The following is a 13,045-nucleotide window of genomic DNA, read 5'->3' on the forward strand; positions in this document are numbered from 1 at the left end:
AGGGTGATGTGACATTGTACAATGAAAATAATAACAATGAAACAGCAAGGGGCCATTATTGTACAATGATGATTAACACTGAAACGGCCAGGGCCACTGTCCTCACTGTACATGTATATTAGTGGACAATGCATGCTGGTTAAGAATCGTGATAGCCAAAGGGAAATTTGCCAAGGAACCTCTGTGACCTTGAAAGGTAGGTCAAATGAAAAAAACCATGTGACACATACCTTTGGTGGTTAGTTGTAGGGTTACAGGAAAATTCGTCCCCCGAAAATTCGTCCACAAGGAAAATTTGTCCCAGAGGAAAATTCGTCCCCGGAAATTCGTCCCTGGAAAATTCGTCCCCGAGGATACTTGTCTCCTAGGAAAATTCGTCCCCGAGGATAATTTGTCCCCAGAAAATTTTACAAAGTTGAAAGTTTCTGACTTTACTTTCTAAGACTCTTAAGTCTTGTCGAATGGACTGTAGTAATAACCACTACTTTCAATTTTTCTCATTCAGTGTTACTTCTTTCTTTACTACCCTACTAGCTAGTTACCTACCCCACTATTTTCATTGTAGGTAGAGGTAGGCATGCAAAATATTTTATTTGATCGCCGTGTTGAAAATGCTACTGCGTTTTGTTTTCTTTTGCCATCTTATCAACTGAGCAGTGATTTCGGGGAATGTTTTGATTTTTTTTAAACACCTAGGAAAACCTACTCTTCCGTGAATTGGACCTTTTTTCCACAATTCCGTACCACGATTCAGTAAATGTCGGACTGGTTATTCTCTCCAAAAACCAAACTATGAAGGTTGAGTTATTCAAGCATCTTGTACACAATTTTACAGTAATTGCCAATATCTATACTATAATGCGCGTTGTGGCCGCTATTTAGGAGGTAATTTTTGTTTCAAAATTGGGCCTTGGAAATGCGTCGAATTCTTGCAACCTTTGGCTTCGTGGGTCTGGATCATATGTAAGAGTGTCACTGAGTGTGTCATACGTCGAATATCTTCGTGGTTTTAGAATAAATAACAACTTTTCAGAGAGCACGTCGACTGGAGAGCTCCGCTCATTCTCAAAAGCATACACAAACTTCACGCATATTCTCCCTGCCATATCAGTAATAGCTTCCAGCACATATGTAGTGCTATACAACCTGGTCCATGGTGCAGGGTATTAGCAGGGAGATTAATGATTAGCCTGTTCTATTTTAGTTCTATTCGAGAAACACTGACCTGAGTGATAAGGCAAATTCTGCAGAGTGGCCTACCGGAACATGCAGTCAGGGTATCAATAAACAGTTATGCCAGGATGGACAAAATATGTACAGTGGCCAGCGCTTGCTCTTTGTTTTATTCTTTACTGACTGATGTTGTCAGTTTGAATTGCGTTCTGCATCTCTCCATGCGCCTGGCTTTGGTCCGACAGTGGCATTGGGTACGGGAGTGGGTAGGTGATATGCCTAATATGTGAGGGCCTTATTTGGAACAGGACCTGCTGTCACTGGTCTCAATGCATTGTGCAAAATAGCGTACTCCAATCAATCTATTGGGGGTTGCATGTAGATAGCAGCAATAAGTCCCTAAATGCAGTTAATTTCGTGTTTAACCTTTAATAAAACTTCAGTAACGTTAGAAATTCAATGTAGCTCAATCATCGTGCCCATTTAACTAATGTATATTACATTTCAACTTTGTCCGCTCCATGGGTATATGCTAGTTAAAACAATGCTTCAAAGGTTGAGAAGAGCAGGTTTGAAGTTTAGAAGAAGACCTTTTCTTAATTGCACCCAGTAAAAACTGGGGATCAAGATAAAACACTTCCATGATGCAATTATTTAGACAGACTCCTTTGTTCCCAGTCCACAAGAAGCCATTTTCTTATTAATTGCATCATGGAAGTGTTATCTGCATATCCAGTTTTAACTGGGTGCAATTAAGAAGAAGTCTTCTGAACTTCCCACAAAAAGTCCAGACGTTACAGAGACAAGGTTCTTCTCAACCTTTGGTTTCTTGGCTCTAATTGCTTGCTCAAAGTGTCAGGTGGTATTATGACAACCATGGTTGTGGGAAGTTCCTTATTCTCTTCAAAGTGACTGATGCTGATACAACTGGAATCATGGCTGAATTTATAACATACGAGTGAGGAAAAGATAAGCTGTACGACGGTTACGTATACACAAGACAGAAACTGCTGGCAGGAAACCGCACTTCGTGGATTTGCGGACAGAGATCCAAATGTAAAGCCAGAGTAACGACAGATGGTCTACGTGTAGTAAAGGCCACAAATCAGTATACACATGCTCAAAACCGACCTGCTGTCCAAGCACAGAGGGTGCAGCAGCAGATGAAAGCACGTGTCTAAACCACACAAGAGACAATCCAGCAGGTCCTGACAGAGAATGTTGGTAACCTTGGTGAGGGGGCTGCTGTGCTGCTACCAAATATTACAAATATGAGGAGAGTTCTGCGAATGCAATGACAAACGGCGGCGCAACCTGAACCCCAGCCACAAAATGCCATGAACGTGGAGATTCCTGAGCGATATACTTAAACTCTTCGAGGAGAATTGTTCCTGCAGTTCGATAGTGGAGTCGGCGATCCAAATTGCATTCTAATATTTTGTACGCAAAGGAATCTGGAACATTTGGCGTACTGTGAACATTGGTTTGCTGATGCCACTTTTAAACAGTTCCACTCAACTTTCTTCCAGTTGTTCACCATCCATGTCTTGCTGAATGACTCTGTGACCGCATGTATTTATGCGGTGCTACAAAACAAAACTCAGGAGACCTACGCTCGGCTTTTCACCATAAGACAATTAATTCCCAATGCAAATCCAGAAACATTTTTGATGGACATGGAAAGGGCAGCTTCAAATGCAGCTTCAGAACTCTTTCCTAATGTGGATATCAAATACTGCTTTTACCACTTGTCCCAAGCAGTATGGAGGAAGATTCAGGAGAAGGTCTTGCCGTGGATTACCGTGAGGATGACGAGTTCTTGTTAATCTGAGAATGCTTACTGCACTGGCTTTTGTCCCTGTCGATGATGTCATTGAAAGTTATGAAGCCTTGCAACCACATATTCCAAATGCTGCTGAACCAGTTGTACGATATTTCGAATCAACATACATCGGAGAGAGAAGACACCAGGGACCTAGAAATCCGATGTATCATATCTCCAAGTGGAACGTGTATGATAGAACTGTCGAAAACCTTCCGAGAACCAACAATGCCATCGAGGGCTGGCATCGCGGTTTCCAGTCGAATGTCGGAGCCTTCCACCCAAACATCTGGAAATTCATTGATGTGATTCGCCGTGAACAAAGTCTTAATGAGTTGAAGATTACACAAATTCTTGGTGGACATCAAGCCTCCCCAACAACGTTGTGAGAATCGTGACTGTCAAAGGAAAATTGCTGCTATCGTGCAGGATTATGACAATCGTGATATAGTGGGATACCTGAGAGCAATTGCACACAATCTTCGGATGTGAACAGATTTGTGAACTCTTAAGGCCTCCATATACTGCATGACAAAAGTCGAAATATAGTACATTCTACAAGAATTGACCTAGCTATATAGCTAAATATCGAAATGTCTTAGTAATGTCAAACAGACTATATTTCAAAATTTGTCATGCAGTGTATGAATAATGAAGGACTTTATACAGTTGGTGACTGTTGTGGAATACCTGAGAGCATTTGAATACATGGGTGTCTCAAGTTTACTCTTGTCTTGAATTAGTATGAACTGTTTGAGACAGTGAATCAAGAATTTTAAAAATGTCCTTTTAATTGTACATATTTATAATATCAGGACACAGTTGCTCAATCAGCATTAACCAATCATTCGAGTGTTACCATAAATGTTGGCATTATCTCTTTATCAATGTAAAATACCAAGGCGAAATGGCTGAACAGCAATGTTGGTGCAAATTGTGCAATCCAGGACCAAATACATTTGTACGGCAGATTTGCATAATATCCAGAAAATTTACTTAAAAGACAATGAAAGATACCGACATACTTGTAAACAACATTTTTGGTAAAATTATCTTTTCGTATCAATAAACTTTCTATTGTACATGAAATTGTTGTAAATTTGCTTTTCTTTTAATTCCCTCTATTTTGTTGAAAACGAGAGATTAAGGCCAGTCTTGAAATATTTTTGTTTGCACATGCCTACTCAAATAATTTTATTGGCATTTATTTTACAATTTGCAAAATTTTGTTGAAGAATTTAGAGCTTTTCTTTCATTCTGACCAAAAAAAGTACTGATTTAAAAATAATAAAATATTACCCCTGCCTACCTCTACCTACTATGAAAATAGTGGAGTAGGTAACCAGCTAGTGTGGTAGTAAAGAGAGATATAACACTTAATACTAGAAAGTAATGTCAGAAACTTTCAACTTTTGTTAAATTTTCCGGGGACGAATTATCCTCGGTGACAAATTTTCCAGGGACGAATTATCCTCAGGGACGAATTTTCCAGGGACGAATTATCCTCGGGTACGTATTTTCCAGGGACGAATTAACCTCGGGGACTAATTCTCCGGGGACAAATATATAAGAAACGTGCCACAGTAAGCCCAACAAACAATTTACGCCATTTGACCTCTGTGACCTTGAAAAGTAGGTCAAATCTAAATGAAATGGCCAAGGGCTATTTTGCTCACCGTATCTATAGATATTTGGTGGTTGGGAATTCATCCTGGTTAAGAAACATGCTACATGTATATGTATTTAGGTCAAACAAAAGTCGGTACAACATCTGATGTATCATTGCTTGGAGTAACTACCATACAAATATCATCGAAAACAGGTTGTGTGTAAACCCCTTACTGTTGAATTGTGAACATTTTGGGGACATCTTGGCTTGAAATGCATTTGCGAGTAGCATTTTTGCTAAAATCCAAGTCCGAAATGGATTAGTTTTGGATATTGATTAGCAACAGTCTGTACAGCAATTTTTATAGCATGACAAAATAATACCCCTTCTTCTAAAAAGCCTAAAGCTCTGTACACACTGACAACATTTTGGGAAACATGTTGTCCAGGTGTGATGTTATCGAAAATTTGGCCCTGTATACACATGACAACATTCGACAACATGTTGGGCAACTTGTTGTCGAAAGTTTCCGTGAAATGAGGATTTTTGAGGGAATATTTTGGAGGTAAATTCATAAACAATGGAAGATTCCAAGAGAAGAAGATGTATTGTCGGTGGCTCTGCCATAATTTTACGTATCCTGATTGAAAGACGGCGAAGAAGACGTAAAGATGAGAAAAGAGTGTGGACAAGACCATGGATTTATATGAGACACCAGCATGGTGCAAATTTTGTAGCTATTTCTATAATAGCAGCTTTCTTTTTGTTCTTGTCTTTATATTCCCTGGATGTTACATCCCATAAACAGGCACAACTTTCCCATACTGCAATAAGTTGTTCAACTTTACTCAGTAACCATTCCTTGCTTGAGGCTGCCATTTTGACTACATCACATGGCTTAAGGTAGATCATGTGATTTGTGGCCTATTTCTGATTGGATAAAACTCGACAACATCATTAGCATCTCGGCAACAAAATTGATTTTGTATTATTTCGACAACATTTGAGCAACATTTGGCCAACATGTTACCGAATGTTTCCGAATGTTTCCGAACTGTACACACTGCCAACATTTTCGATAACATCGCACCTGGACAACATGTTGGCCAACATGTTTCCCAAAATGTTGTCAGTGTGTACAGAGCTTAAAGCAAAATCAATCATTGCTATGTGTAAGAAGTTCAAATCTCCCATTACTGAGACTTTTCAGCGACAAAGACGTCATAATTTATTGCAAAAGAAATGTTTTGAAAATCACTCAAACTTGTTGATTAAGTCAAGTCACAGAAATAAGAAACAGTCATTATATGTTGTTTAGAACAGATTAAATACCATTCAAAACTTTTGAAAGCTCACCTGCAACACTCTTTACCTTAGGGAAAAAATGATAGGGCATAAGATAACAAGCACAGTGGTGAAAACCGCATAAAAAGCAAACTACCCATCTTCAGGTTATGGCAGGTAGAAAATTCAAACATTCCAGGTGGTGCAGGAAGGACAAACTGATGATGTAGATTGTGCTGTACTGAAATAAATTTTTTTAGAGTTTCATGCCTATATTTTAAAATTGCACATTTACCTGTTCCCTAAAAGCTCATACCTGTGACAAGGTAATTAAAATATAAGCATGAAACTATCAAAACTTTATTTCAGTACAGCACAATGTACATCATTAATTTGTTCTTCCTGCACCACCTGGAATGTTTGAATTACAAACTGCTATAACTTTAAGATGAGTAGTTTGATTTTTATGCGATTTTCACACTTGTGTTTCTTATGTTATAATGCCCTATAGTTTTATACGCCAAGTTAGAATTTTAATAAAAGCATTTCAGGTCACCTTGAAAGCTTTAGGGAGAGTTTGCTTGTGTCCAATGAGGACTATAAAATAGGCAAAATCGATGTTGAACATAAATCACTAATAAGCGAGATAATGCACTTTCTGCCTTTTTAGTTTTGGCCTCCTGGTGGCCAAGTCGAGAATCAAATCGGATCGAAAATTTGGTGTCCACAGTTACATGACGTAGGGAGTCATGTGTACCAAATTTCAAGTTCAGAGCTTTAGCGGTTAAGAAACGTGCCATAGTTTACACCCAACTGGCCAATTTACACCATTTGACCTCTGTGACCTTAAAAATTAGGTCAAATCAAAAACCTATAGATTATGTGATGTATCTTTGCTAGGAGTACCTACCATAAACATAGTCATAAAAAAAAGTCACTAATTAGCAAGATATTGCACTTTTTACGTTTTTTAGTCTTGGCCCCCTGGTGGCCAAGTCATGAATCAGATCAGACCTAAATTCAGTGTCTGCGGTTATATGACAAAGGGAGTCATGAGCATTAAATTTCAAGTTCATAGCTTTAGCGGTTAAGAAACGTGCCATAGTTACACTCAAACAGCCAATTCACACCATTTGACCTCTGTGACCTTGAAATATAGGTCAAATCAAAAACCCGTAAGATATGTGATGTATCCTTGCTAGGAGTACCTACCATAACAATTTTATCGAAAACAGATCACTCATAAGAGAGATATCACACTTTTTAGGTTTCCACTTCTGGCCCCCTGGTGGCCAAGTTAAGAATCAGATCGGACTGAAATTCATTGTCAGAGGTTGCCTGACCTGAGGGGTCCTGTGTACAATGTTTCAAGTTCATAGCTTTAGCGGTTAAGAAACGTGCCACTGTTTTTGAAACAGGATACCGACGACGGACACTGCGGTATTGTATTGACTCCAAGCCAAAAACCCTGAAAGAATTAGAGTGATATCTCTACTTTCTGATTTATGACCATACAAAGATGGGAAGAAACAGGCATTTGAGCCCCAAAATGTGCCACACCCCCTTTTTTTACTCTTCTGGGAGGGTAAGGAATATGACACTATTGCCGGATTTTTCATATTGGCCCCTTCTTATAACCTCCAAAATGAGCCAGTTCAAAGACATTTTCTCAAATAGTTTCATTTCATATGGAATCACTACTAAGTACTCTAATGGATGTAGAGGTGCAATAGTTTTTATTCCAACTCCTCCGTCAGTTTAGATCGGATGGCAACAAAACTTGGTGGGCTTTAATTTTGGAATTCTGGAGCGATTATGGAGAAATGGCATTTTTATTGCTTCCATATTAATCATCATAAGGTAGATTATCAAAAGTCAACAGCAGTGCTCATTTCATGAGTCATAGCATCGCAAATAGCATTGCAAATAGCATTGCAAAGCGAGCATAACCCCTCAGCCTATTAAGGTTGAAGGTGAGATAATGGTGAAGTTGGCTTAGTGCATGTAGTGGAGTGGCTAGTTTGAATATGGAAATTAAAATTGTGGAAACCTATTTTGAGGATGTGAGCGTGGTGGCCATATTGAATTTCCAATCGCGCTGATTTTCGAAAGGAACCTTCCTCTAGTCACCCCCAACGTACATAAGAAAAATTGAATTGATTGTCAAAGCCGTTCTCCTAGAAATCGACAGAAACCAAGTAGCAGACGCCCGCCCGCCCGCCCACCCGCCCGGACGGACGGCATACGTGACGACAATACCCCTCTAGCCCATTTGGGCTGAGGGGTAATAAACCAAATTGCAGAACAAATAGTGTAAATTGTTCAGGTACGTCTATTGTATATACTAAATGCTATTTATTCTTCCATTTCTTGTCAATTTCAGTTGCTTTATTCACTTCTTCAACTGAGAGAAACAATCCCACTGACCTCTTGATGGCTTTGCATGTGACAATGTGATCCACCATCTGCACCATAAAGGGTGTCTACAAAACCAAGACCCAAGACCTAAGACCCAAGACCTACAAAACCAAGACCCAAGACCCAAGATGTTGATGGGTCTTGGTTTTGTAGGTCTTGGTTTTGTAGGTCTTGGGTCTTGGTTTTGTAGACACCCACACGGGTGTCTACAAAACCAAGACCCAAGACCCAACGGGTGTCTACAAAACCAAGACCCAAGACCCAAGACCTACAAAACCAAGACCCCATCTACATCTCTCCTTTTTTCAGCAGGAAGTTGCAATTTATCAATAAAACAGAAGCTCCTATATAAACAAGCTCTTTGATGCTTTGTACTCAGATTCTGTTCAGAACATTTAACACTGGTTAAGCTTTTCCAAGAAAATAAGGATCTCGGGGTAAGGATATAATACAAAAGCTAAAATACCTTAAATAGTCCTCTCGAGGGTATTCGTGATAATATAGCCTAGCTTTCTAAAGGGTTAGGGTGAATGAAAAAAAAAAAAGAACAATGTAATTACTTCTTGGGCAGGTACTTGGTACTAGGTACTAGTTTGGAGTAGGTTTGTTGATTGATCTTGGTTTTGTAGATCTTGGTTTTGTAGGTGGGGGGTCTTGGTTTTGTAGGTCTTGGTTTTGTAGGTGGGGGTCTTGGTTTTGTAGGACTTGGGTCTTGGTTTTGTAGGTCTTGGTTTTGTAGACACCCGTGTGGGTGTCTACAAAACCAAGACCCAAGACCCAAGACCTACAAAACCAAGACCCAAGACCTACAAAACCAAGACCTACAAAATCAAGACCCATCAACATCTTGGGTCTTGGGTCTTGGGTCTTGGTTTTGTAGACACCCGCACCATAAATGCAAATATTTCCAAACACCCACCAATACGCAACTTTATACAAGCCTCTTTGCACACAGCATCATAAGGGATCTACATGTATTGTGGCTTTAACACGTTAAGCATACCTGTATAGCCTATAGACCATTAATTTATTTTGGGAGAGACATGACATTAGAAGGCCTATTTGAGTTCTTCTTCATGTCCCTCCTTTTCTCCGTATAATGAGGCCTATTGCTCACTAAAGAGGCATTGTGACATTGCCTCATCATATCTATCGGACCAATAAGTCCGGGTCCGTCGACAATTGATTAGATTAATTCGTCTCTTCGATAAGACCCCTTTGATATTGCAGTAGATTTTCATTTCAATCCTTCGGCCCATGCATTTCGAGGTATAGACAATTTTAACCCGCCTGCGCAACGGGTATAATGCTAGTACATCAAATAACATACATGAAATTAGATTATTTGCATATAACCAAAATCTGATTTATAAGTTCATGTTAACGCTTGACCGAATGAAATGGCCAGGGGCCATTGCGCTCACCGTATAGATATTTGGTGCTTTGGAATTCATCCAGGTTAAGAAACATTGTACATGTATAGGTCAAACCAAAGTCGGTATGACATGTGATGTATCGTTGCTTGGAGTAAGTACCATAAGAATATCATCAAAAACAAGTCACTAATAAACGAGATATTGCACTTTTTACCTATTTTAGTTTTGGCCTCCTGGTGGCCAAATTGAGTACCAGATCAGATTGAAATTCGGTGTCCAAGGTTACATGACGTAGGGAGTCATGTGTACCAAATTTCAAGTTCAAAGCTTTAGTGGTTAAGAAACGTGCCATAGTTAACAACCAATTTACGCCATTTGACCTCTATGACATTGAAAACCAGGTCAGATCAAAAACTCATAGGATATGTGATGTATCCTTGCTAGGAGAACCTACCATAAAATTTTTGTCAAAAACAAATCAGTAATAAATGAGATATTGCACATTTTAACTTTTTGGTTTTAGCCCCCTGGTGGCAAAGTCAAGAATCAGACCGAAGCAAAATTCAGCGTCAGGGTACATATGACCTTGAGCATGATGTATACAAAGTTTCAGGTTCATAGCACAAGCGGTTAAGAAACGTGCCACAGGATACAACGGACGACGACGACGACAACGGACACAGAGCTATCGTATAGACTCCCCTATGGTGAGCCAAAAAGTCGAGACATCCTGCAGTTTCTCATATTTGTTTTCGTTTTTTACCATGAACGCGATATTAAAGGGAATGAAGCCAGGCGAGTGCACTTCAGACAAGCCTAAGAAAAAACCCAAATCAAGGCTTTATCTTGTGACGAACCATGATAAACCGTTGAATATGGATTTATTTTGACAAAAGGTTGGGATTCATGCAACAGGGTCCAATTTGAGTGACACCCTTAGGGCTCGTCTTGTTTTTAAAAGTGCAGGAAGTTGTCTGACCCCATGATAGATATGCCCTTTAAACTTGCTATAAAACTCATTGTAGTGGGTCAATGAATATCTCATTAAGATGACAACAAATGGAACCATATGATACCCTTAGATAGTCCATTAAGCACTGACAACATACTAAATCTAAATAGTTTTATAGGAATCAGTAAATTAGAAGGTAGCGCTTTCTTTAGAACAGAGCGTTTGTAATGGCAATGTTCAGCTGATCAAAGAGTTTGTTAAAGTTGCAGTTGTGCGGAATGGGCTTGGGTCAACGCGTCACGCAAGAGAGCTCTGTCCCATTCGAAATGGTCGTTGGCTTTGATGTTGAAATTGGATGTTCCCCAGTTGCCAGACTCTTTATTTGAAAGACTCTGGTTAAAGTGTCTGATTGACTTCAACTTTTTATACAGAATCACCAACATGCTGACAAGAAAAAATTAATTACCTTGGGACAGGATGGGCAAATCAAGGAACTGTCCAATCTCGTGAATTTCAATTGCTTCTTCAGCATGGGTCAAGTGACCTTTCCCGGTTACAATAGCCTGAACCTCACTCAGACTACTCGTACTAACACTGTTCCGAATAACACACGACAGATCCACTGTATCCAAGTAGATGGCTTGTAGTAACACACGGGCATACTTTCTTGGAATGACTGTTTCATCCAGCACAATACGTTCACACTTCTGGTTCGCCCTTTCTGAACACTCCTTACCCAAAGAATGCATCCCTCGTCGTACCAGTAAGTTTCTGAAAAAATTGGACCTTGCTGCCAATATTGCCTTGTGACATGACAACTCCAATTTGCTGCTTGATGAAAAGGCACAAGCACCATAAGTATCGCAGGAACCTGACAATAACTCATGGCAATCGGAATCCAGCGCAAACACTAACACAGCATCACAATAATCATCACTGTCAAGTAGGTTTCTAAGATCATATTCTAACAAATTGGGTGTGCCAAACTCGCGTCGCAGATGTACCAATATACATGTATCCAAGTCTTCATATTGAGAATCTTGTAATAAAAATTCCCCCGTGTATAGGTAGTGTAGCAATGCAGAAAACAATGAAGTATCAACACCATGACTTTTGATTTCAACGGGGACCTGGGCACCATATTTAGGGTATTTCTGCAGCAGGTCCCTGAAGTAGGGACAACGCGAACATAGAATAGCACGATGGACTGGAAAGCTTGTACCACGATAAATCAATTCAAGATCACTACCAAATTTAGAATGGTACAAATGTGACAAATCCTGTTTGAGTGAATTTGCAGTAGGTCTTGCTAGATTTGCTAGGAGAGTAATCTCCTTCAAATTTAAGCTGGCTTCATATTCATCAACCAAATCACTTAGTTCACGTATTGTCCAATTTGAAGTATAGTCCCGAATTGCTTTAGCATAATCAAATGAACGACTATGCCTTCTAACCCTCGTCAGTTTTTTTCTCAATGTCTGTAACTTTGACAATTTCTTCTTTTTCTCTCTTGTGGCAACATCACCCTCGCTAAAGTGAAAGCTGAGTCCCCGGTAAAGGGTTGAGAACCGTGAACCTGATTGGCCAGTTTTGTCAGGGTATGATGAATTTGCTCCCATATCTGTAAACTTGGCTGGACTCGTCATCAACAAAAGTAATCCATTCCTCCTAAAGAAAGATAAAAATCAGGCTTACATGTTGGTATACAGGAAATGAAATGGCCAGGGGATTTGTGCTTACCTGTAGTCACTGACAGGAATGAGGTTATCATTATGGTTCCGGAGAGATGATTTGATCTCTGTAACCTTGGAAATTAGGTCAAGGTCAAAAGTGTTCAATCAATATGTTAAGCTTGATCAGATTAAAATCAATGATATGACATACACTTTTAGATCACACATTGAAGGTTTCTTGATACATTCATTTCCCAAATAGGATCTGATGACCTTGAAATATCTATGTCAGAAAAGTTGGTCATATGACCTAAACCTTGTCATGATGAAGAGATGCCTAATAGGTGTTGACAAAGCACATTTGAGTAAGGACCTTGGCTTTCATATGATCTATAAGTCTTGAACATTTCTAATCACCCAGTGTGGTAAAAGAATTCAGACACAAAATGTGGCCGAGAAAAAAAATTTGATACTTAGATCTATGATGAAATGAAGCCGACATTACCCAACAAACTTTGAACCCTGAGTGAAATATAAATTTGCTGAGGACTGGATCGATTTGATTGGATGAAATGACATCAAAATCCTTCAAATGGCAAAGGTCAACAGGTCATAGCTTTACCGCGTGACGTGGAATTCTAACACATAATGATAAGTGAAGAAAATCTACATCTCTCAATCACATGGGAGGCATGATAGCTAAGTGGGTAAAGCGCGTGACCTCTCCTTGTCAAATAC

The 13,045-nt window shown here is 39.5% G+C and overlaps 1 protein-coding gene across 3 annotated transcripts in view; it reads right to left on the reverse strand.

Moving 5' to 3' along the window:
- LOC135485747 (BTB/POZ domain-containing protein 7-like) overlaps positions 1–13,045 on the reverse strand; it is a 132,446-nt gene that overhangs the window by 110,036 nt on the left and 9,365 nt on the right. For all 3 annotated transcript variants that reach the window (XM_064768141.1, XM_064768142.1, XM_064768143.1), the window contains exon 2: positions 11,101–12,302. In XM_064768141.1, the coding sequence (XP_064624211.1) occupies positions 11,101–12,280 (1,180 nt within the window). In that variant the 5' untranslated portion in view covers positions 12,281–12,302. The remainder of the gene's footprint in view (positions 1–11,100; positions 12,303–13,045) is intronic.

Source organism: Lineus longissimus, chromosome 3 (genome assembly GCF_910592395.1).
Source record: "Lineus longissimus chromosome 3, tnLinLong1.2, whole genome shotgun sequence".
Lineage (NCBI taxonomy): Eukaryota > Metazoa > Nemertea > Pilidiophora > Heteronemertea > Lineidae > Lineus > Lineus longissimus.